Genomic DNA, 27,987 nt, shown 5'->3' with positions numbered 1-27,987 from the left:
CTTCGGTCATTGTGAATAAATATTTGCACATACAGGGGATGCGACATTTGGGCAGCCTCTTTAGTGGGCCCATCTCCTATGTGACCCTTGTGACCCGTTCAGTAGGTATATACTTATGTGACATAGCAAGGCAAGCGACTAAAGGGGGTTTTACACTGGGCGATTATCGGGCAGACAAGCGTTCACATTGCTCAATCATCTGCTGGTCATATCGTTTTAAAAAAGTGAAATATTAAAAATCGCTGTTGGCAGCACAACTCGGTGTGTAGACAGGGAGACGCGCTGCCGACATGATAATAATGCATGTGGACGAGCGATCGGAGTAACAACCGCTCATCCCCATCCATAGCTCCGTGTGATAGGAGCAAACGAGCGCTGATCAACGATCTCTTGTTGATCGGCGCTCGCTGCACCGGCCGATTATCGGCCGGTGTAAAAGGGCCTTTACACGATGCCCATTAAAATCAGAAAGCTGCCCTTTGCAATGGCTCTAGCCAATAGGGCTAAGGGGCATCCGGATTGGTCTCAATCATGCCAGATCCAGTCAGGTCCCCATAGCAGGATTCAATTCTAGAGCTGTAATATAGCTGCCCGAAATACAGGTCTACCCCTTTAAAAGGTCCCAATTCGGACTGGGAAGGGGAAGTAAAATAAAATTTTTTTTTTTTAAATTGAACAAATCTTATGCCAAGTTTAAATGGCACCATCACATTATGGCGCTGCAGGGTGGTATCAACTATGATAACACGTCTAGATTTACTACATGTATAATGGCGTGCCACCCTCGGAGACAGAAATCTTGCATGACCAGTCCTGGCACATTGACTTTATGGATAGAGCTTTCCACATGAACCCATTTACCGTACCTGTGAAATGTATTGCTTGGCTGCGCCAGTGAGGCATCTGCCCACCTTTAAGGATGGCACCATTTCAAAAAAGTGTCCGTTAGCAGATTACAGCGGCTATCAATAAAACCCAAGCGGCTAATACTCTAGAGGTAACGTTAGGGCGCGCAATACTCCGAGGAGGGAACATATATTGTGAGTAAGCGATTGTGCGGGGCCTGGTTATCTCCCAGCACAGATAAGGGGTAATTATTGGCAGCGCAGATCTCCACCACATCAGTAGCGCCTGGTTTAGAAGTGGTCTGGCAGGGAGCGCTCACGTCCTTATCAGGGGAGAAATATGTCGCTGACGCAAATAACACGCAGTGCGAGAGAAGTTCAGTCCTGCACAGTGTTTACTGACGGGGGATACCCCAATATTTTTAGGGTTCTTGTTCAGTCTCTCCCTCTGGTGACCGCCCTCAGACTGGCCTGCTGCAGAACTGTGGGAATGAACGGGTCAGTCAGAGCGCTTGGTAAGGGGGGGGGGGGTCAGAGACCAGACCCCTTAATTCAAAAAAATTGGGTACCACCGCCCCTCTAAGCAAATGCTGGTGAATATATTTATCCTGTCCTGCCGGTTATGACTGAATGAGCAAATTTCCATACATCGTAACCGATCGTTTTAACCATAACTATATACTAGAATAACCAATTATCCATCCGCCTTATACCACAGTTACGCCTGTTTCGGAATGGTCACGGACCCACCCGTTCCCGTCGTCACGAAAATATAATCCTATTTAAAAAGTGAACCTGTCACTAGACAACAACATGAACTAAGGGCAATCTTAAGGCCTTTTTACACCGGCCAGTGCAGCGAGCGCCGATCAATGAGACATCGTTGATCGGCGCTCGATTGCTCCTGTCACACGGAGCGATGGCTGGGGATGAGCGCTCCTTACTCTGGTTGCTCGTCCCCGTACATTATCATCACGTTGGCTGCGTATATGTGCTGCCGACAATGATAATATTTTACTTTTTTAAAACGATACGACCAGCAGATGATCCAGCGTTTGCTCGTTTATCTGCTGTTCGTTCCCCCGTTTACACCGGGCAATTATCGGCAACGAGCGTTACATGAACACTTGTCTGCCTGATAATCGCCCAGTGTAAAACCCCCTTTAGATGGACAGACATCCCGTTGACACCTGCTCATAGGCGCTAAACCTTACTTCTCTACAACTGGGAAGGCTAGGGTTAATTGCAAAGATCTTTCAAAACGTTTGCTTGCCATCTCCGCCCAAAATGTTGAGAGTCTGGATCTGGATTACAGATGAGGAGGTGGAGAAGTCGCTGTCAACAAACTGACCTACAGACGCCCTTAGAGCCAATTATTCCAAAAATTTTAAGGGGGGGATGGAATACTGTAGATTTTAGGAGCCCTCCACAATAAAAACCAAAAAAGTTAGGTGCCATCTGCTAGCTTCTAGAAGGATTGGCTACATGGCTCTTGGGATTTATCCAGCCCCGATTTAAAGGAGTTTTCCCAGCTTTATGTTAGGGCCTATTCACACTGTGTTTGCAGTGCCTGTTTGACGTATGAGCCGGGAAATCTCCCTAGACCCCCATCCATAGAACCCAGGTCACGCGACGGATTTAAAAAGAGTCTCCATTTGGCATCTGCCGGGCTGGTATAGCTCGAATTCCTGCGTGGTATGATTTTTTATTTTGCCTATGGGGGACATATGCCACTTTTTGCCTATACAATAGCATACGGCGGAGGCTTACGTCAGAGTCTCCATATAGCCCTGACAGACACTGAACGCAGTGTGAATGATACGGCTGAATCATCGTATAATTGAGGAGTTTGCAATTTGGTCAATAAGCAAAAAGTTTGGAAATGACAAAGTGTCAGCTCGAAGTATATCCGGTCGCATAGCTTTACTGCAGACATCGAATAAGCTTCATTTACACCAACGCCCCTTTCTGAATCCATGTAATCGATCATTACATGCCCATTATTTTTCAAATGCTTAAGCTTTATTCACACTATGCATCCATAGGGACCCATTGACCCCATGTATGAGTCAACTACGCCGTATAATACTGAGGAATCGAGTAAAAAATTCATACCGCGCTGGATCCTGTGGGTGACGCATGGCACCTATACAGAGGCATATGTCTGAGCCTTACATCTGGTAACAGTCCTGGTGTATACCTCTGACGGAAGGCTCAAACAGTGTGAACAAAGCCTTTTTGCCATTGACCCTTCCTATAGGCCCAACTACAATACGGAGAGCCCCAGCTGGGAAAAAGGGGATATAAAAAATCAGCCATTTGTTTATGATGGACTGGGATTGGATCTGTAGTTAGTCTTGAACCTATTTGTATTCTGCATTCAATCTTCATGGGAAAATGAATCATCTTTTTTTTTTTTTTTTTAAAAGATTATTATTTTTTGGTCCCACCCCTTACAGTAAACTTTAGTCTGCGCCAGCAGCATCACCTCACGCTGACCGCACGCACACTGATTGTCAGGAGCGGGGCAATGGCTGTATTATACATGTATTACACAGCCGCAGCCCCGCTCTAATGGCGAAGATCAGAGAAACCTCTGATCGCTGCCGCTATTCCCCTGAAAAACGCAATCAAAACTGACTGCAGTATTCAAGGAGTAAATAAGAAGGGGGATGTCCTTTGGATCGCGTCACAGGGAATCCATTGAAGGACCCCAGGGCTGTCTATCCATATTTCCTGTTAGGACATACCTCAGTATGCCCCAACAACTGCCTGTGTACTATCAGTATATAGATATATGCCCGTGTACTATCCGTATATAGATATATGCCCGTGTACTATCAGTATATAGATATACGCCTGTGTACTATCAGTATATAGATATACGCCTGTGTACGATCAGTGTATAGATATACGCCTGTGTACGATCAGTGTATAGATATACGCCTGTGTACGATCAGTGTATAGATATACGCCTGTGTGCTATCAGTATATAGATATACGCCTGTGTACTATCAGTATATAGATATACGCCTGTGTACTATCAGTATATAGATATACGCCTGTGTACTATCAGTGTATAGATATACGGCTGTGTACTATCAGTGTATAGATATACGCCTGTGTACTATCAGTGTATAGATATACGCCTGTGTACGATCAGTGTATAGATATACGCCTGTGTACTATCAGTGTATAGATATACGCCTGTGTACTATCAGTGTATAGATATACGCCTGTGTACTATCAGTGTATAGATATACGCCTGTGTACTATCAGTGTATAGATATACGCCTGTGTACTATCAGTATATATGCCTGTGTACTATCAGTATATAGATATACGCCTGTGTGCTATCAGTATATAGATATATGCCTGTGTACGATCAGTATATAGATATATGCCAGTGTACTATCAGTATATAGATATATGCCTGTGTACTATCAGTATATAGATATATGCCAGTGTACGATCAGTATATAGATATATGCCAGTGTGCTATCAGTATATAGATATATGCCAGTGTACTATCAGTATATAGATATATGCCAGTGTACTATCAGTATATAGATATATGCCAGTGTACTATCAGTATATAGATATATGCCAGTGTACTATCAGTATATAGATATATGCCAGTGTACTATCAGTATATAGATATATGCCTGTGTACTATCAGTATATAGATATATGCCAGTGTACTATCAGTATATAGATATATGCCTGTGTACTATCAGTATATAGATATATGCCTGTGTACTATCAGTATATAGATATATGCCTGTGTACTATCAGTATATAGATATATGCCTGTGTACTATCAGTATATAGATATATGCCTGTGTACTATCAGTATATAGATATATGCCTGTGTGCTATCAGTATATAGATATATGCCTGTGTGCTATCAGTATATAGATATATGCCTGTGTACTATCAGTATATAGATATATGCCTGTGTACTATCAGTATATAGATATATGCCTGTGTGCTATCAGTATATAGATATATGCCTGTGTGCTATCAGTATATAGATATATGCCTGTGTGCTATCAGTATATAGATATATGCCTGTGTGCTATCAGTATATAGATATATGCCTGTGTGCTATCAGTATATAGATATATGCCTGTGTACTATCAGTATATAGATATATGCCTGTGTGCTATCAGTATATAGATATATGCCTGTGTGCTATCAGTATATAGATATATGCCTGTGTACTATCAGTATATAGATATATGCCTGTGTGCTATCAGTATATAGATATATGCCTGTGTGCTATCAGTATATAGATATATGCCTGTGTGCTATCAGTATATAGATATATGCCTGTGTGCTATCAGTATATAGATATATGCCTGTGTGCTATCAGTATATAGATATATGCCTGTGTACTATCAGTATATAGATATATGCCTGTGTGCTATCAGTATATAGATATATGCCTGTGTACTATCAGTATATAGATATATGCCTGTGTACTATCAGTATATAGATATATGCCTGTGTACTATCAGTATATAGATGTATGCCTGTGTGCTATCAGTATATAGATATATGCCTGTGTGCTATCAGTATATAGATATATGCCTGTGTACTATCAGTATATAGATATATACCTGTGTACTATCAGTATATAGATGTATGCCTGTGTGCTATCAGTATATAGATATATGCCTGTGTGCTATCAGTATATAGATATATGCCTGTGTACTATCAGTATATAGATATATGCCTGTGTACTATCAGTATATAGTTATATGCCTGTGTGCTATCAGTATATAGATATATGCCTGTGTGCTATCAGTATATAGATATATGCCTGTGTGCTATCAGTATATAGATATATGCCTGTGTACTATCAGTATATAGATATATGCCTGTGTACTATCAGTATATAGATATATGCCTGTGTGCTATCAGTATATAGATATATGCCTGTGTACTATCAGTATATAGATATATGCCTGTGTACTATCAGTATATAGATATATGCCTGTGTACTATCAGTATATAGATGTATGCCTGTGTGCTATCAGTATATAGATATATGCCTGTGTGCTATCAGTATATAGATATATGCCTGTGTACTATCAGTATATAGATATATGCCTGTGTGCTATCAGTATATAGATATATGCCTGTGTACTATCAGTATATAGATATATGCCTGTGTACTATCAGTATATAGATATATGCCTGTGTACTATCAGTATATAGATATATGCCAGTGTACTATCAGTATATAGATGTATGCCAGTGTACTATCAGTATATAGATGTATGCCAGTGTACTATCAGTATATAGATATATGCCTGTGTACTATCAGTATATAGATATATGCCTGTGTACTATCAGTATATAGATATATGCCTGTGTACTATCAGTATATAGATATATGCCTGTGTACTATCAGTATATAGATATATGCCAGTATGTTAAAGTAAAAAAAAAAAAAGCTAAAAAAATGAAAGTAATGTTAAATAAAAAAAATTGAAAAAACAAAACAAAAAAAACACATTTTTCCAATAAACGGTATAATAAATATCAATACATAATATACATATTCGGTATCGTCGCCACCGTAATAACACATTTATAGCGTCACTCGTGTTTACACGGTTATAAAATAAAATCTGATTTCACTTACTAATGTGAGGCACGAGGTGTTAAGAATATTGAACCTCCATGCGCCTCACATTAATAGTAATTAACCCCATCATGTTCCTCACATATTAACCCAATGTTGTCCATTACGACTAAGGAACTTTATGGGGTTAATTACTATCAATGTGGGGCACATTGAGGTGCAAAATTCATCATAACACCTCGTGCCTTACATCAGAAAATGGAAGAACTTTTTTTTTAAATTATTGTTGTTGGCAAAAGAATCGTTTTGGTATCTAGTATCGGTATCGAAGTATGGATGTAAACAAATATGTTCCCATTCACTAACAGCTAGCAGAGATCTAGATAATGTTGATGATACAGAAATATATCATTACTTCTTGGTTGGCTTCGGGTTATGCCTAGTGCAAGGCCTGAGGTTGCGGCGCATGACACAGGGATTCAGAAACACACCAGAGAGAAAATCCCTGTGCCACGCACACTCCCCCCTCCTCAGAATGGCAGTGCCACGCTGCCCCCTCAGAATGGCAGTGCCACGCTGCCCCCTCAGAATGGCAGTGCCACGCTGCCCCCTCCACGGTATGCCAGTGCCACGGTGCCCCCTCCACGGTATGCCAGTGCCACCTCCACGGTATGCCAGTGCCACGCTGCCCCTTCCTCAGGATCCCAGTGCCACGCTGCCCCTTCCTCAGGATCCCAGTGCCACGCTGCCCCTTCCTCAGGATCCCAGTGCCACGCTGCCCCTTCCTCAGGATCCCAGTGCCACGCTGCCCCTTCCTCAGGATCCCAGTGCCACGCCGCCCCTTCCTCAGGATCCCAGTGCCACGCTGCCCCTTCCTCAGGATCCCAGTGCCACGCTGCCCCTTCCTCAGGATCCCAGTGCCACGCCGCCCCTTCCTCAGGATCCCAGTGCCACGCCGCCCCTTCCTCAGGATCCCAGTGCCACGCTGCCCCTTCCTCAGGATCCCAGTGCCACGCTGCCCCTTCCTCAGGATCCCAGTGCCACACTGCCCCTTTTTCAGGATCCCAGTTTCATGCCCCCCCCCCTCCTTAGGCCCAACCACAGAGTACATCAATTTTGCCCAGAATGTTCCTTTAACGCTGGGGGACTAGAAAAGTCAAATTGGACCGGGGAGCCATCGAACTAGTGCATAAACTCTATGTCCACACCAGGCAAAGACTAATACGTTACAAAAACAACCAGCCAAATTATTATATCAGATACCCAACTGCAGCTTATAATGTGCGGAAAATTGTACAGCGAGATCAGTCCTGGGGTCCCACACCCCCAACCAGCACGACAACTCTCAGCAGCAAGGACGTCATTGCAACCAACAACCGTGAAGAATTCCTGTGCATTCAATAACTAATGTCATGCGAAATATTACACACAAAAAACAACCAAAAAACACATAAAAGAGCCGCAAAGACAAGTCCGTTTCATAAGCAGCGACAGGTCTGTCATTGTGGACTACAACTCTCATCATATTGCAGAACAGCATAGTGGGGGGGGGGGGGGGGGTTACAAAAAAAGACAAATACTGCAAGTTTAATTGTGAGAAACCATCCCGAGCGCGAGTGACAATTTGGGATTCGATTCTTATCCGGGCACTGATGCGGGTGATTTCCATCGGTGTACAGCGCCACAGAACGAGTTGCAGCTATATACAAACCACCGGAAATACCTAAACAACTCATCCTATATAATATGGAAAATAAACAATGTGATTCGGTGCCGTACACAGGCGGCAAATTATTGCTCTAGAAATTATATTTTTGAAAATATTAAAATCAAAGAATTTCGAATATTCACCTCCCCCTCCCCCCATGTTCCAAACACATTCTTTTTACAGAGTCCACAGCCCCTCGCTGGAAACATTACAATATACTGAAGGCCAGGTGAGGGCTGAGAAAATGAATTCACAAAAAGAGACGGAGGGGGGGGGGGGGGGGATCATCACGGATAGAAAATTTCCACCCGTCACGCGCTGGAGAATAAGGAGTCCAAATATAGAAACTTCCAGGGATCATTGAAATGGACGTATCCCAGCCCGGAGCCACGGTTTATGTTTAATTCATGTGATCGAGGCTTCCACAATCAACAAATGGGTGGGTGGGTATAACATGAAGCGGGAGAGCGCTGGGCATAACGTGTGACATTGGCGTGGATCTCTTGTATATCTATAATCATCGAGCTCCCGCCTCCCAGACACTTGGACAGTGATTTCACATCCTTTGACATAAGCAGAGCTCAGGGAAGGAGGAGGGGGGGAGGGGAAGAATGGAGAAAGCCGAAAAAGGCAGCTGTATACCACTGGCATTAAAAGGGTTAAATTACAGCCGTCTTTAAACGGCGGGATCCGGTTATGTGTCCGCAGCCGGGGAGCCCGGGGGTTAAGCTGCAGAGGACTTCCTGCTTCTCTTACGATAGCGATTTTTAATGAAGATTTGGGGTGGAAGGAAAAAAAATAATGCAACTCACCTCGGATATAGAGCAAGGCTGCTGGCTGGAAGGGGCCATTGGAATTTGCTGCGTCTACCACCATCCTGCTTGGAGGTTCGTTACATGTCAGCATCAAAGAAAAACCCACCAGAGGGGAAGAAAGGGGGGAAAGCAGCCGCAGCGTACTCCTTAAGGCAGCGATCCAGCCTCCATTTTAGTTATAAAAAAAAAAAGAAAAAAAAAAAAAGAAAAAAAGGAAGCAGGCAGGTCTGCAGCTGGAGGGAACGGGGGCCGGAGCGAGTGATGTCAGCAAACAGGAGGAGGCTGATTGGCCGGCCCCAGCAACTGAAAATGACACTAAAAACTACAAATAGAAAGGGAGATCTGATTGGCTGCCGCCGGATGTTAGGGCTCAGCACTGATCAGGGCTCAGCCTCCATTCAAGTGCAACTTTTTTTTTTTTTTTTTTTTTAATCCATGACACTGGGGAAGTAGAGGTCAGAGGTGCTGGAGACTAAACAGGAACACAACAAACCCCAGGAGGGGAGGAACCAACACAAATACGTCCCCCCTCTCCTCCTCCCAAAGCTTTGTCTAATAAACTAGGCTTAGTGATGCCAGAGGAGGGCGAGGAAAGGGTTAAAGGGACTAGAACAGGAGTTTACTTACTACTGCACAATGGAGAGCCGGGTGTATGTGTAGCGCAACAATGTATCCACTGCACATTAGTATTATTATTACACTGTATCCACTGCACATTAGTATTATTATTACAATGTATCCACTGCACATTAGTATTATTACACTGTATCCGCTGCACATTAGTATTATTACACTGTATCCACTGCACATTAGTATTATTATTACAATGTATCCACTGCACATTAGTATTATTACACTGTATCCGCTGCACATTAGTATTATTATTACAATGTATCCACTGCACATTAGTATTATTACACTGTATCCGCTGCACATTAGTATTATTATTACAATGTATCCACTGCACATTAGTATTATTACACTGTATCCACTGCACATTAGTATTATTACACTGTATCCACTGCACATTAGTATTATTATTACACTGTATCCACTGCACATTAGTATTATTACACTGTATCAACTGCACATTAGTATTATTACACTGTATCAACTGCACATTAGTATTATTACACTGTATCCACTGCACATTAGTATTATTATTACAATGTATCCACTGCACATTAGTATTATTACACTGTATCAACTGCACATTAGTATTATTACACTGTATCCGCTGCACATTAGTATTATTACACTGTATCCGCTGCACATTAGTATTATTACACTGTATCCGCTGCACATTAGTATTATTACACTGTATCCGCTGCACATTAGTATTATTACACTGTATCCGCTGCACATTAGTATTATTACACTGTATCCGCTGCACATTAGTATTATTACACTGTATCCGCTGCACATTAGTATTATTACACTGTATCCACTGCACATTAGTATTATTATTACAATGTATCCACTGCACATTAGTATTATTACACTGTATCCACTGCACATTAGTATTATTACACTGTATCCGCTGCACATTAGTATTATTACACTGTATCCGCTGCACATTAGTATTATTATTACAATGTATCCACTGCACATTAGTATTATTACACTGTATCCGCTGCACATTAGTATTATTACACTGTATCCGCTGCACATTAGTATTATTACACTGTATCAACTGCACATTAGTATTATTACACTGTATCCGCTGCACATTAGTATTATTACACTGTATCCACTGCACATTAGTATTATTATTACAATGTATCCGCTGCACATTAGTATTATTACACTGTATCCGCTGCACATTAGTATTATTACACTGTATCAACTGCACATTAGTATTATTACACTGTATCCGCTGCACATTAGTATTATTACACTGTATCCACTGCACATAGTATTATTACACTGTATCCGCTGCACATTAGTATTATTACACTGTATCCACTGCACATTAGTATTATACTGTTTCCACTGCACATTATTATTACACTGTATCCACTGCACATTATTATTACACTGTATCCACTGCACATTAGTATTATTACACTGTATCCGCTGCACATTAGTATTATTACACTGTATCCGCTGCACATTAGTATTATTACACTGTATCCGCTGCACATTAGTATTATCACACTGTATCCACTGCACATTAGTATTATTATTACACTGTATCCACTGCACATTAGTATTATTATTACACTGTATCCACTGCACATTAGTATTATTATTACACTGTATCCACTGCACATTATTATTACACTGTATCCACTGCACATTATTATTACACTGTATCCACTGCACATTAGTATTATTACACTGTATCCACTGCACATTAGTATTATTACACTGTATCCACTGAACATTAGTATTATCACACTGTATCCACTGCACATTAGTATTATCACACTGTATCCACTGCACATTAGTATTATCACACTGTATCCACTGCACATTAGTATAATCACACGGTATCCACTGCACATTAGTATTATTACACGGTATCCACTGCACATTAGTATTATTATTACACTGTATCCACTGCACATTATTATTACACTGTATCCACTGCACATTATTATTACACTGTATCCACTGCACATTAGTATTATTACACTGTATCCACTGCACATTAGTATTATTACACTGTATCCACTGAACATTAGTATTATCACACTGTATCCACTGCACATTAGTATTATCACACTGTATCCACTGCACATTAGTATAATCACACGGTATCCACTGCACATTAGTATTATTACACGGTATCCACTGCACATTAGTATTATTACACTGTATCCACTGCACATTAGTATTATTACAATGTATCCACTGCACATTAGTATTATTACACTGTATCCACTGCACATTAGTATTATTACACTGTATCCACTGCACATTAGTATTATTACACTGTATCCACTGCACATTAGTATTATTACACTGTATCCACTGCACATTAGTATTATTACACTGTATCCACTGCACATTAGTATTATTACACTGTATCCACTGCACATTAGTATTATTACACTGTATCCACTGCACATTAGTATTATTACAATGTATCCACTGCACATTAGTATTATTACAATGTATCCACTGCACATTAGTATTATTACACTGTATCCACTGCACATTAGTATTATTACACTGTATCCACTGCACATTAGTATTATTACACTATCCACTGCACATTAGTATTATTAAACTGTATCCACTGCACATTAGTATTATTATTACACTGTATCCACTGCACATTAGTATTATTACACTGTATCCACTGCACATTAGTATTATTACACTGTATCCACTGCACATTAGTATTATTACAATGTATCCACTGCACATTAGTATTATTATTACAATGTATCCACTGCACATTAGTATTATTACACTGTATCAACTGCACATTAGTATTATTACAATGTATCCACTGCACATTAGTATTATTATTACAATGTATCCACTGCACATTAGTATTATTATTACACTGTATCCACTGCACATTAGTATTATTATTACACTGTATCCACTGCACATTAGTATTATTACACTGTATCCACTGCACATTAGTATTATTATTACACTGTATCAACTGCACATTATTATTATTACACTGTATCCACTGCACATTAGTATTATTACACTGTATCCACTGCACATTAGTATTATTATTACACTGTATCAACTGTACATTAGTATTATTACACTGTATCCACTGCACATTAGTATTATTACACTGTATCCACTGCACATTAGTATTATTACACTGTATCCACTGCACATTAGTATTATTATTACACTGTATCCACTGCACATTAGTATTATTATTACACTGTATCCACTGCACATTAGTATTATTACACTGTATCCACTGCACATTAGTATTATTACACTGTATCCACTGCACATTAGTATTATTACACTGTATCCGCTGCACATTAGTATTATTACACTGTATCCACTGCACATTAGTATTATTACACTGTATCCACTGCACATTAGTATTATTACACTGTATCCACTGCACATTAGTATTATTATTACACTGTATCCACTGCACATTAGTATTATTACACTGTATCCACTGCACATTAGTATTATTACACTGTATCCACTGCACATTAGTATTATTACACTGTATCCACTGCACATTAGTATTATCACACTGTATCCGCTGCACATTAGTATTACACTGTATCCACTGCACATTAGTATTACACTGTATCCACTGCACATTAGTATTATTACACTGTATCCACTGCACATTAGTATTATTACACTGTATCCGCTGCACATTAGTATTATTACACTGTATCCACTGCACATTAGTATTATTACACTGTATCCACTGCACATTAGTATTATTACACTGTATCCACTGCACATTAGTATTATTACACTGTATCCACTGCACATTAGTATTACACTGTATCCACTGCACATTAGTATTATTACACTGTATCCGCTGCACATTAGTATTATTACACTGTATCCACTGCACATTAGTATTATTACACTGTATCCGCTGCACATTAGTATTATTACACTGTATCCGCTGCACATTAGTATTATTACACTGTATCCACTGCACATTAGTATTATTACACTGTATCCGCTGCACATTAGTATTATTACACTGTATCCACTGCACATTAGTATTATTAAAATGTATCAATGAAAATAAACAATCCCCTGATACAAAACACATAATAATAAATAAAGCAACATCTCTCTACACTCTAGTCCTATTTTGCAAAATGTTCTTGTTTCTGGTTTGAAAATCTTCTATAGGTTATATCAGTATCTGGGAAAGCCGTGTGTGGGCCACAATTGCACCTCTCATTAGGCCAGGATCACACATGCAGTTTTTAGGTCAGTTTTTTGAGCCAAAGCCAGAAGTCGATCCCAAAGGAACGAAACGTATTAAGAAAAAAGACTAATGCTTTTCCTTTCTTTGTGTCCACTCCTGTGTTTGGCTTAAAAATAAACCTGCATGTGTGATCCTGTCCTTAGAGAGAAGGCCTGGTGTGAAGGGTTGTCACCCAACTTTCCTAGAGTCCTGAATGTCAAATTTTCCTGGCAGTGCAGTGATAAAGGGTGCAGAAAGTCTCTGAATAACTAGTACACCCATCATTCAGTACCTTAGGAAAGCTGGTTGACCACTGCTATTGTATGGCATTGCACAGACAGAGACGGCTGAATAAAATATCTGGAATCTCGACATACTGCGGGGGGGGGGACTTTTTTTTTTAGACATGATTTGGTGTTTGACGTATTTCACAATATTGCATGCAGATCTTGTTCCGCAAAGCTGAGTGAAACAGCAGTTACCACATAAGGGAGGAAGGATTTTCGTAAATCTATCCCCAGCTCCACCTAAAAGGTGAATACAGCTGCGTTTTTGCAGTTTCGGATGAAGTATACGGGCGCTCTCATCCTAACTGCCCTCATATTGCCTCAGATTGGCAGATACACAGGTCACTATTCTTAGTGTGTGGGGGGGGGGGGGGGGGGGCAAGCTGCACATTTGCTGGACCCTTATCCCTTCATTCTCTGGATCGGTGTGGGACCCATAGGAAGAACCTCCACCATTCAGAATGTTTTGATCATTGGGGGTATGAGCACCGAGAGCCCCACCGATTGCTAAAACAGAGTCAGAAGCGCTCGGGTGATCGCTGTGCCGCTTAGTTTCTGATCGTCTTTCCTCGGATCGGTTTACGGGCTCAATAGAAAGTCCAGGAGGCCGTACACTACTACGCTTGATTATCCGTGGAAAGCCAATCAGGAAAAACGCAGCACAGGGCTCACCCGATCACTTCTGCAGCTATGTTTTCGCGATCGGTGGGGGTCTCAGTGCTCCGATTTAAACTTCTGACATGTCACTAGGACATCGCTTTATGATCTCATAGATAAAAGCTGGGTGCAGGGTCTGTACAATGGCACAGGAGTTCCTATATTGGAGCCCCGTAGGCACTGCCAACTTTGCCATACTACACTGCTATACTATAATACAGCATCTGATGGAACATACCATGAAATAATCCGTTATATGGCCATGTACATGACCCCTTAAACATTCTTATAAAAGGTGACAATATGGGTAATGGCAAGAAAAATATTGGTTAACGACTGCCGTCCTTACGCCTTAATATCTGGAAGACCCCCCCCCCCCCCTCCTGGAAGGTGTCCACTCACTCAGGACCCTTCTCTATAGGCACATCCAAGCGAATAAGAAAGTTTTCATTCACTGACAGTAAGCAGATCTTAAAAATGATTAGTAATTTACACAAAGTTTATTAGAAAGCGGCAGAGCTGCTCATGATATTTCGTCACTCCACGTTCTGCAGATCACCATCGCAGCACATTTTTGAGGCCGGTCTCTCACGTGCGCCTCCGACCACGTTATATCTGAGTGAGGCGATGACTCTTCAACAGAACATGAGGAGAATGACAAGAATTTAAGCCATTTCATTGTATAAAGAGACGTGATCACCGTGCGGCAGAATGTCACAACTATCAGAGCAGATTACCGGCTCAGCCGGATGACATCACTGCAAGGATTAAACCTGAACATGAACTTACACGACACAACCTGGAAAGCCAAGCCGTAAACAAGGTCCCGAGTAGTCACTGTAGTGCCAAATATACATCCTGGTGCCCATTACACCGTGCATATTAATTAGCAGATAAAACTTCTACCAAATGTATACCATATCCACTATACCGAAAGATATCCGTAACCTGCCGGGCCACCACCGATCCCTCACCTCTCCCCTGAGGAGCCACATTATCTACCACTAGTAGGTAGGGCGATTATGATCGAAATCAAAATCACGATTAATTGAACATCGAACCTCAATTACGATTAATGAATGAGTATTTAGACCACACCCATTTTTGCATGCCACGCCCCCTATTTGCATTCTACGCTATTAAATTAAGATTTATCCGCTGAGCCTGCTGTATACAATATACCCCCTGACAATGCCCCCATACAGTATAATACCCTCATAACAGCCCCTACAGCTGCCCTCCACGCTGTATAATGCCCTCATAGCCGCCCACACACAGCCTCAATAGTCCCTAATAAAATACATACCTCACCTAACCCTATTCCAACGACGAGTGGAGGAGATCACTCTGTTCCTCCGGTCTGTGTGGCTCGGCACAGACAGGCGCAATGACATCACTGCCTCGCGCCGGTCTTAGCCGAGCCGTGAGCATCCAGCGATGCATAGTAAATGGTAGAGCAGGGACCTTACGGCTCCCTGCTCTACCATTAAATTCAACTGTATTTACGTCCGGAGGAGGCAGATACGGTTGAAACCGGGAAAAAAAACAAAAAAAAACGAAGAAACCAAAATGGGCAAAAGGAAGTCTGATCATTGCGCTAAATTCCGATTTCGTTTCTTTTTCCCGCTTAATTGCGCAGTAAGTGTACATGAATCCTTTACACCCCCAACTGACTGAGAGACATCTCCGCTGCCACATTTACATATAACACACTAGGCTTCCGCAAACTACCAGCACGGTGGCTCAGCGCTTGATGCTATTCCCTTGCCGCACTGGGGGAGTCAAGGTTTCTAATCCAAGTTTTCTGGTTTCTACCAACACTCCAAAAAAAAAAAAACCATAGTGATAGGATAAAGAGGTCATTCAGGAGAAGAAAAACATGATGCTTTTTTTTTCCAGAAACAGCGCCACACCTGACCACAGCCTATGTAGGGTATTGCAGCAATTCCCTTCAATACCAGACACAACCTAAAGACAGATGGGGTGCCGTTTGTGGAAGAAAACCGCCATGTTTTCTAATCCGGTAAAACCCCTGTAATTGGGTTCCTAAAAAAAAAATCAGATTGCGGGTCCCATAAGTGACAGGATTTGATGTAAGTGATGACATCCCGCAGCAGTCCAATATAGACATTAACGTTTGTGTGTGGTCCGCAACATTTCTGCCCCTGCCCTCACCAGCCCCCTAATTTGCAGGAGGGCATAAGCATTTAGCGGGTGCAAAAACCACCATCTCCCCTCTGCTAGATGTCCTAGTGATACAAGCCATTTCCTAACACCACCATATATTATATGCATTCCCCTTAGGGTATAGGAATTAACCCTTTTCCTGCAGGGGGGAGACATCATAACATTCAATCAGGGTAGTCGGAAATTGCCAACTCAGACGCCATCACCAGAATAGAGACGCTGTTCACAGAAGCCTGGACGTTTATCAGTGCAACGCAGTCAGAGGCCGCCATGACGGTAATCAGCGCGTAACACCGGCAGCCCATAGACCGAGACGAAGCAGCTGTAAATGACACCAGTGTGGCGCTAGAGGATCCTTGTGGGTGACCGCAAATAGTCTAAGACCCCCCCCCACCCAGAAGTGCAGGGCCATTCATATGGGATTACTATCTATGCAAATTCTCCAATATAAAACAGGTGAATAGAAAGCCGACATAAGGAACATAATCTGCACCTTAAACGCCGATGATTCTTTACAGGTTCCCTATTTACTGTTTACTGATCCTATTGTGTGAGGACGCAGGTAACGCGGGGATGAGGATATTTTTGGAGAATAATTCAGAGAGTCTATGGATGGGTTTTAGCAGCAGCCGGCGTGAGGCTTTCATGGCACCGTCTTCTATGTTCCCTTTACATAAGACAATTGAATAAACGCAGGTTACGCTTCCTCCCTCGCTGGGTCCACTTCCGTCAATTGACTAGGACGGTTATCAAGGGGACTGAACTGGTCTGCACCTGCACCAGGACACGGGGTAAAGGGGCGTCCATGTATTTGAATAAAGTTGGCAGCTTCGGTCGTAAAGGTGTGATCCAGTTTCAAAAACCTATTTCCATACACCCTTTTAGGGAATTCGGAGTCAATATGGGGGGGGGGGGGGGGGGGTCCTCTGTTCAGGATCCTCATCTCTTGGTCAGGGTGGAGAGCGGTTACATAGAGCGTCTTTCTCTCTCTGGAGGACCCGTCCTGTCGTGTATTACACAGACAATACAATGATGAATGGACACTGTGTAATACATCATTTCTCCTGTGGTGGCGCTGCAGGGAAACTGAACACTTACTGCCAGGTTTCCCACAGATTATAGCTGATCGCTGGGGGTCCCGGCAGAGGACACTTTGTCATCTACCTATTATCAGGGGATTCTTCTAACAAGAAGGGATTGTTTTAAAGCGGAGAACTCCTTTAAGCTTTCCATATAGTTGGCAGATTCTGGCAAAACAAACTGGATTCACTGACAATCTAATGTGTACAGAGGGCTTCCCAAGTGGCAGAAGAGAGGGTCAGACATGTTAGATTTCAGCATACCCAATCGTTTGTTCCCCGTGTCTGGCAGCGGCTCACCTCCTTTTCCTGCATTGGAATAAACATGCATGCTCAGCTGGGTGTGTAGATTTATGAGCAGGTCCGGGATGGCAGTCGGAGGAACGCTCCAGCTTTAGAACACTTCCCCTTACATTAAATCCAGCAACTTGCCAATCACTAAAATCAAATAGATAATAAATATTTATACCAATTAGGGTAAAACTGAAGGTATCAGCTTTTAATTAAAAGTTTCCCAACTGTGCAGCTCTGCGGGGTGCAGCTCGGAGAAACAGGGGTCCAGTGACTGACGGCAGCCTACAGATCCTGCGATGCCAATCATCAGAACAAAGAAAAGAACATAAAACTCATGGCACCGAGAGCCGTACCTGGACGTTATAAAAAGGAGAAGATAAAGCGGTGGAGACGGAATCAGAAGCAATGACCCGGTGACCGTCAGATGTTAACCCCGCGTGACCGGGTCTAAAGTCATCCTCTGGTCTATGACTTTCCTTCTATATTAAAAAGAAGTTTCCCTACATGATCCACCAGTAAACCCCACAATTTACCTGCCTCCATTGTATATTAAATATCAAGTACTGAATGCAAGGTCTGATAAATACCGTCCAGGAGCAAAAATGCCTTCCACCTACAGTCACTGTGCACAGACGTCATGAAAATGTATCTCCACCTCTAACCCATTTTACAGATTACATATAGAATTAATCTACATATAAAAGCTTATTTACTTTGTACATTCATATCATTACTTATCCTGTACTGATCCTGAGTTACATCCTGTATTATACTCCAGAGCTGCACTCACTATTCTGCTGGTGGAGTCACTGTGTACATACATTACATTACTTATCCTGTACTGATCCGGAGTTACATCCTGTATTATACTCCAGAGCTGCACTCACTATTCTGCTGGTGGAGTCACTGTGTACATTCATATCATTACTTATCCTGTACTGATCCTGAGTTATATCCTGTATTATACTCCAGAGCTGCACTCACTATTCTGCTGGTGGAGTCACTGTGTACGTACATTACTTATCCTGTACTGATCCTGAGTTACATCTTGTATTATACTCCAGAGCTGCACTCACTATTCTGCTGGTGGAGTCACTGTGTACATACATGATATTACTTATCCTGTAATGATCCTGAGTTACAGCCTGTATTATACTCCAGAGCTGCACTCACTATTCTGCTGGTGGAGTCACTGTGTACATACATTACATTACTTATCCTGTACTGAGCCTGAGTTACATCCTGTATTATACTCCAGAGCTGCACTCACTATTCTGCTGGTGCAGTCACTGTGTACATACATTACTTATCCTGTACTGATCCTGAGTTACATCCTGTATTATACTCCAGAGCTGCACTCACTATTCTGCTGGTGGAGTCAGTGTGTACATACATTACATTACTTATCCTGTACTGAGCCTGAGTTACATCCTGTATTATACTCCAGAGATGCACTCACTATTCTGCTGGTGCAGTCACTGTGTACATACATTACTTATCCTGTACTGATCCTGAGTTACATCCTGTATTATACTCCAGAGCTGCACTCACTATTCTGCTGGTGGAGTCACTGTGTGCATACATTACATTACTTATCCTGTACTGATCCTGAGTTACATCCTGTATTATACTCCAGAGCTGCACTCACTATTCTGCTGGTGGATCACTGTGTACATACATTACTTATCCTGTACCGATCCTGAGTTACATCCTGTATTATACTCCAGAGCTGCACTCACTATTCTGCTGGTGGAGTCACTGTGTACATACATGACATTACTTATCCTGTACTGATCCTGAGTTATATCCTGTATTATACTCCAGAGCTGCACACACTATTCTACCAGCTTTAGAGATGAAATATCCCAGCATTCCCTCCTTGTGTCTGCCCAGAACTTGGTTCTGGTGAATTGCATTCTGGGAGGTGTAGTATTGACACTAGGCACTGTAACTTGCATGCAGCATTTATTTTTCTGTCTCGCTATGGACACCAGACCAGAGCACAAATTTCTCCTCACTTAGGCCCCATGTACACGAACGTATTTTCATGTATACCGAAATACTGTCCGTAAATACGATCCGTATTCCATCCCTATATACGGATCCATAAACAAAAAATACGGATCCATAAACAAAAAAAGAGGGAGGATGCAAATGATGTCATCAGCATGTTGCACATTCGTAGCCGTCCGTATTTACGGTCTCGCCCATAGGCTTCTATGGGAGACTGCCATAATTACGGACAAGAATAGGACAGGTTCTATATTTTTTTCAGCACGGTGACCCATCCTTAAAAATACTGAAAGGTGTCCGTGGCCAATAGAAATGAATTGGTCCGTAGTTACGGTGCATAACTACGGATGAAAAATACGGTCGTGTGCATGGGGCCTTAAGGTGAGTTCATGGAGGACAGAAACCTCCCGTGGACTATTTCCAATAACAAGCAGAATTGTGAATGCAGCTCTGGAGTATAACATAAACTGCGACTAATTAACCAACAGTGATCTAAGCAAACACCCAACCAACTAGAAGCTGGATTAGCGATGAGCTCTCCATTTACTAGGGAACTAAATGCAATCTATTGTTCCCAGTTATCAGCCATTTCAGGCTGGAGACTGCCAGTAGGAAGTCCAGAATAATCCCTTCCCCTATGATCATTACGTCACATATCTCAGTGAAGCTCATCTTATAAAGGGGCACTTCTTTAGGTGCAGGATACCTCTGACCATGGACCGCATCGTCATACAGGAGGTCATGTCGTGTAAATTGCCCACTAACCACGTGAGGCCAACATACTACAGGCTGCGGAGGTTATAAATATATTCTTAACTGGCAAGTAACAGGTTATTAGCCCATAAAACATTTTCTATATAAAGTCGCGTCCAATTCCTGTGTACACTGCCACCTAGTGTGCAATCTGCAGGCAGCTATTTTTTAAAGGGGTAGTACGGTTTATTGATTTTTTTTTATAAGTTATTAGTATATGTTCTGTATTAATTACTCATGGTTTGAAGATCTCTGCTTGCTGTCATTCTAGGTTCAGGCACCTAAACCTTTCATAAATATTAGAAAGTTGGTTGGATTCAGGGTGCAGTGAGAAGTTTGTGGCCAGCTTTACTCAATGCCTTTGATAATACAAATCAGGACTAATGTTTCCTCTGCCCTATTCTGCCACGTTTACACAGTATCCGGCCCCCATGCACACGTCCGTAGTTTTTATCCGCAAAAAACATTTTCTATATAAAGTCGCGTCCAATTCCTGTGTACACTGCCACCTAGTGTGCAATCTGCAGGCAGCTATTTTTTAAAGGGGTAGTACGGTTTATTGATTTTTTTTTATAAGTTATTAGTATATGTTCTGTATTAATTACTCATGGTTTGAAGATCTCTGCTTGCTGTCATTCTAGGTTCAGGCACCTAAACCTTTCATAAATATTAGAAAGTTGGTTGGATTCAGGGTGCAGTGAGAAGTTTGTGGCCAGCTTTACTCAATGCCTTTGATAATACAAATCAGGACTAATGTTTCCTCTGCCCTATTCTGCCACGTTTACACAGTATCCGGCCCCCATGCACACGTCCGTAGTTTTTATCCGCAATTACGGATCTGTAATTGCGGATAAAATACTGGCACATTTACTTCTATCGGCCACAGACACCTTCCCGTATATTTACAGGTGTGTGTGTTCGGGTCGTAGAAATGCGACGCAAAAAATAGGACATGTCCTGTTTTTCCGCATTTACGGACTGTGCTCTTATCCTTATTACTATGAGCGCGATGCGCAATGAGGATGACACACTGCGGCCCGTCCGTGCAGTATTTACCGACCATAAATACCGCACGGACGTGCGCCTGAGGCCTTAACTTAAGGATATGTTCACTTTGCAACCATTTTTTTTTTACATTTGTATGTATATAAAATCAAATAAAGCAACTTTGCAAATGGTCTTGATTGAAAATTTCCAACCGTTTTGTGCACACAGCTCCTATGCAGACCATCTTTTTCAAATCTAGAAACAATAGTAGAGAGGGTAGCGAGACCGTGGAGTGAAACACGACTGTAGGATCAGACTACAAATGGTTTGTAATCAGTAAACATGAAGACTCATAGTTCTGCAGAGGAGCTGTATACCCAAAACAGTAGATTTGTTTTAAAATCAAGACTATTTACTTTTTTTATTCTGAAGCTGTTGGATTTCTTCATTCCTAGTCATAGCATTCTGATGATTACTCCCAGGCTGCAGCGGTGATCTCCGATCTCCTCGGTATTAAAAAAAAATGAGGCACGATGAACCTGGCAGTGCCCTCCAGAGCTGTACTGCTGGTGCCCCGCAGGACTCGGGTCTCACGGTCAATTACATGGCACAAACAATAGAGCCTTAAATAATGAATCTGTCGCAGGGACACACGAAGGTCGCCCGTGTGCGGGCTCGTGAAGTAAACCAGATGCCCGAGTCACATGCGCTCTCGGCCCGGTTATTAATCAGGTGCCATGAACCACAATTATAGGATGTCAGAAGGCTTTGCAAACGTTTGCCAAACACATAATAGATGACTGGCTTGTAAAGTCGGATGTTTTTGCTTCATATTGGGCTTTTTCTACTATAGATATTTATGGCACGATGTGATTGGATGTGTAGAAATGTCTCATTGTGGGGGAGGGGGGGCACGCAGCAGCTGAGAGCAGGGGTGTCCAGAGGAGAGGGGACCACGCTTATCCGTGTCTGCATCTCCAATTTGCTATAAGGGTATGTTCACACAGTTTTTTTTGCAGGCTGGAATTTTGAGGCAGATTTTGCTCTGCCTGCACGCCGTGTGCCGCAGCTTTTTGCCCTCGGCCATTGAGCGCCGCGGGCAAAAATGCAGCGAAAAACACTTTCTCTACCTCCCATTGAGGTCAATGGGAGGTCAGAGATGTAAATGGCCAAAGATAGGGCCCGTCTCTTCTCTTTCCCACGAGCCGATTTTACCGCTCACGGGGAAAAAACATGTCCGCCTTCCATTAAAATCAATGGGAGGCGTTTTTTTGGCGCGTTTTCCGAGTCAAAAAAAAAATGGGTAAAAAAAAACTCAGTGTGAACTGGCCCTTAAAGAGAGTGACTGCAGCGAGCCACCTCCCGGGTCATGATGTAAAGTAGAATGGTCCGCACTCTGTCTTTCAGTGGCGTGGTGCACGTGGATAGGGAAGGTCCCTGTGGTCAGACCCAGAGAATAAAAAATGGCGGTCCATTCTACTCTATGCGAGTAACGGAACCGGCCAAGTGCTGTCGCTCGTCTGTTTACGCACAGACTTGTATGGAGCAGCAACTTCCATTTTCGACCCCCTGGTCCATACAAATGCCTCCTTTAACGCAGTCCTACGATTAGTGGGGGGGGGGGGGGGGTGGACTACCACCTAGATAACATTTTTCACCTATCCGCTCGAATACTTCCCATTAATAGCCGAACAATAATTAACAAGCTCAAGATCTCTGCTTGTTGTGAGCGAATGGAAACAGCCTTGTTTCCATCCAGAGACTGAAAACCTATCCTGATAATGTCCAATTGACTCAGCTGCAGGGCTTATTATGACATCTGATGCAGTGTTTCCATTCACTGACAGCAAGCAATCATGTAAATGGTGGAGAATCGAAACACCAAGTTTATTAGAAAGTTGCTGAACTTCTCAAGGCACCATCGATCACTCACATATACGGTATGCAAGGACATTTGTTAGACTCCACAAAGGCTCTCTCTCCTGTAGGTCGTGTGAATTTCAGTATTGTTATAAAATATACTGCCTTAATCAGAAAACACTTTAGAACACTGGTGGAATATACCCGAATAATAAACCGCAGCTGCACCGCGCCAAATAAAATACAAAAGTAACCTTGAATCACTCAGGGAGGGTTTCAATGTTTGATAGATCAGCTAAAAAAAAACATTGTCATATAGATTCAGGCGGCCGAAGAGCAAAAAAAAAAAAAAAAAGTACATTAATATATAATATACAAAAGTTGGTGGGAAATTACATAAAATCAAAGAAATCCATCTGGATCCGCCATTAAAGGGGCAGTCCAGTTTAGAAAACCCACCGCCATACACCCTATTAGGGGATTCTGAGTTAATAGGGGGGGGGGGGGGGGGGGTCCCATGTTCAGGATCCTCATCTCTTGGTCAGAGTGGAGAGCAGTTACATAGAGCGTCTCTCTCTGGAGGACCCGTCCTGTCCTGTATTACACAGACAACACATTGATATGAATGGACACGGAGTAATACTTCATTTCTCCTGTGGTGGCGCTGCAGGGAAACGGAACTCTTACTGCCAGGTTTCCCCACAGATCAAACCTGATCGCTCAGGGTCTTAGCAAGAGGATACTTTGTGATCAGCTTATTGTCAAGGGACCCCAACAAGGCATTGTCCAAAGCGGAGATCACCTTTCTTGTTCACACAGTGCAGTTTCTGATCCCCCATGCTTGTGGCTGGCTGTAACATTGAGGGAGCACTGTTGGCTGTGGCAAACAACATTATTCATTTCTATGGGATATTCTGTAACTGCGTTTTCGGAGACGAGAGGGGGGGGGGGATTTGTTCGTTTCTTTAAAGATGGCCATTATTCATCTGAATCCGCAATTTTTGGCAGGACAGGCTAACTGTCTAATGTGTATGGGGGTGTCCCGACTCTCCCTGACAGCAGACGTCAGCGGGAAAAAATGGATCGGGCATGTTGGATTTTAAAATGCCCCATTCGCTGCTCCTGCAGGAGATAAGCGGCTTCCAGAAGAGTCTGGCACCGGCTTATTCTCCTCTCCCCAATGAAAACACATCGAGCCGAGCGTTCATGAGAATGGGGAAATCGGGTGAATTAATAGTCAGAAGAACAAGTGTATGGGCAGCTTAACTTATAAAGAAAGCCATTTTTCTATTCAGTTGCAGCGAACATTTCCAAAAGTGACAACAAGTTTTGCAGCCATATTGGTTGTCACTTTTATAATTTGGTGCGGAGCCTCCAGTGCCGGACCTGGTGCGGAGCCTCCAGTGCCGGACCTGGTGCGGAGCCTCCAGTGCCGGACCTGGTGCGGAGCCTCCAGTGCCGGACCTGGTGCGGAGCCTCCAGTGCCGGACCTGGTGCGGAGCCTCCAGTGCCGGACCTGGTGCGGAGCCTCCAGTGCCGGACCTGGTGCGGAGCCTCCAGTGCCGGACCTGGTGCGGAGCCTCCAGTGCCGGACCTGGTGCGGAGCCTCCAGTGCCGGACCTGGTGCGGAGCCTCCAGTGCCGGACCTGGTGCTGAGCCTCCAGTGCCGGAACTGGTGCTGAGCCTCCAGTGCCGGAACTGGTGCTGAGCCTCCAGTGCCGGAACTGGTGCTGAGCCTCCAGTGCCGGAACTGGTGCTGAGCCTCCAGTGCCGGAACTGGTGCTGAGCCTCCAGTGCCGGAACTGGTGCTGAGCCTCCAGTGCCGGAACTGGTGCTGAGCCTCCAGTGCCGGAACTGGTGCTGAGCCTCCAGTGCCGGAACTGGTGCTGAGCCTCCAGTGCCGGAACTGGTGCTGAGCCTCCAGTGCCGGAACTGGTGCTGAGCCTCCAGTGCCGGAACTGGTGCTGAGCCTCCAGTGCCGGAACTGGTGCTGAGCCTCCAGTGCCGGAACTGGTGCTGAGCCTCCAGTGCCGGAACTGGTGCTGAGCCTCCAGTGCCGGAACTGGTGCTGAGCCTCCAGTGCCGGAACTGGTGCTGAGCCTCCAGTGCCGGAACTGGTGCTGAGCCTCCAGTGCCGGAACTGGTGCTGAGCCTCCAGTGCCGGAACTGGTGCTGAGCCTCCAGTGCCGGACCTGGTGCTGAGCCTCCAGTGCCGGACCTGGTGCTGAGCCTCCAGTGCCGGACCTGGTGCTGATACCTGGTTACACTGGCCGGTACGAGGATTATAGAGACACTCCACATGAGGAAACGTAGCAGGATGACGCTTTTCTCTAGTAATTAAAGCCGCGTTTCAAGAATTTATTGGCGGGCATGACAATGCCATATGGGTTGGGCTAAAATATTCCATCAAAAGAACAGAGACAGTGAATTTAATGGGCTTTGCCGCCTAGAACGAACCTTTAACAAAATGTAAAGGGGGGGGGGGTTAATTTGGCAGCTTGTCAAACTAACTCCCAAGCCAAATGAGAAAAAAGAAAGTATCAGTCAAGTGAACACGAGGTAAACCTGTTCCGCTCACGTTTTTCTCTCTTGATTGTGGGAACGGCAGTAAAGTCTTAACGCTTTCATTACTGGCAGATGTAACACAGACACTGCTGAAGACTGAAGGAAATCTCCGAGCAGTGACAAAGGGGTCCGGGAGCTTCACAGAGCGCCGTGTGTGTAATGTTGATAAAGGAGTCCAAGCTTTAAGAGTAACTTAACTTTTTAAAAACTTTTGACTTGTCATAGTGACATTTTAAAAGTTCTGATCCCCCGCCGATCACTAGAGCACTTCTGCCACTCAGTTTAAGCGATCGCTGGGCCGCTTAGTTTCTGATCGGCTTTCCTCGGAGAGTCGAATGAGAATGTACAGATTTATAGACTCTCTTTTAAGCCCGTGCACTGCTCAGAGGAAAGCTGATCAAAAACTAAGCGGCACAGAACTCACTCAAGCACTTCTGCCGCTTCGTTTTAGCAATCGGTGGGGGTCTCAGTGCTCGGACTCCCACCGATCAAAACTTCTGACATGTCAAACGTTTTTTTAAAAGTTTTACACTTTAAAGGCCCCCACTGAATCTTATTCTAAAAACGTGACACGAGAGGTAAAATTATCCCTGTTGTTTCACAAAAAGAGCCCCCGTCTATATGGCCTATTCGGGCATATAGACATCATAGAGGAGGGCCCATCCTCATGACCTCCCGCTCTATGGGCTAAAATGGGGAGTGGACCCAGCTTCTTTTCAAAGATGGGATCTCTTCGTGAGAGAACACCTTCAAAGAGGGGGCTCATGACGACAACCCCCGTCTATGGTCATATGGTCGTCAGAGGGTCCAGCCATGGCAGACCAGGCAGTCCATGCTTTACTGAGTTACAAGTCTGTGATATTAATTGTTAGCGCTATTAGCCAAGCAGCATTATTTTTCTTTTGTATGGTTGGGCCTAATAATAGAGCGGACTTGTCCCCATACTCTGCTGCACACAGGAGACCCTTGTATGAGGACAGATCTGCTTTAGCCATTACTATGGAGTATAAAAGGAGATTGTAAACCAACACAAAAACCGTGGAGAACGTACGAACTCCGTGAAGATGTTGCTCCTTTCCAGATTTGAATCCAAGACACCAGCGTTAACCCCGGAACCAACATCCTGCTTTACCAGATCATTACCCCAAGTAGCCTGGACTCCCATTTACAGTCGAGGACCTTACAAACACTTTACAGATCTTGTACTGATGCCGAGTTAGGTCCCATGCACAGGACAGTCATTTTGATCCGCAACCCATTCATTTCTATGGCCCACGGACACCTTCCTATATATTTACGGGTAAGTGTCCAGGCCATAGAAATGACCTGCAAAAAATAGGACATCCTATTTTTTGATTTTGCGAACTGTGCTCCTCTACTTTATAATAGGAGCAAGACCGCAAATGCGGGTGACAGACCGCGGACCGTCTACGGTCGTGTGCAGGGAGGGGGCCTTCACAATTCT

The 27,987-nt window shown here is 43.3% G+C and overlaps 1 protein-coding gene across 4 annotated transcripts in view; it reads right to left on the bottom strand.

Moving 5' to 3' along the window:
• PPP2R5C (protein phosphatase 2 regulatory subunit B'gamma) overlaps positions 1-27,987 on the bottom strand; it is a 70,261-nt gene that overhangs the window by 28,930 nt on the left and 13,344 nt on the right. For 2 of the 4 annotated variants that reach the window (XM_075844243.1, XM_075844244.1), the window contains exon 1: positions 8,959-9,172. The exons of the other annotated variants lie outside the window; for them this stretch is intronic. In XM_075844243.1, the coding sequence (XP_075700358.1) occupies positions 8,959-9,052 (94 nt within the window). In that variant the 5' untranslated portion in view covers positions 9,053-9,172. Of the gene's footprint in view, positions 1-8,958; positions 9,173-27,987 lie in introns of those variants that run through there. 4 annotated transcript variants of the gene reach the window in all.

The sequence above is a fragment of the Rhinoderma darwinii genome, chromosome 12 (genome assembly GCF_050947455.1).
Source record: "Rhinoderma darwinii isolate aRhiDar2 chromosome 12, aRhiDar2.hap1, whole genome shotgun sequence".
In the NCBI taxonomy this organism is placed as follows: Eukaryota; Metazoa; Chordata; class Amphibia; order Anura; family Rhinodermatidae; genus Rhinoderma; species Rhinoderma darwinii.
This window is presented reverse-complemented; position numbering and strand designations above follow the sequence as displayed.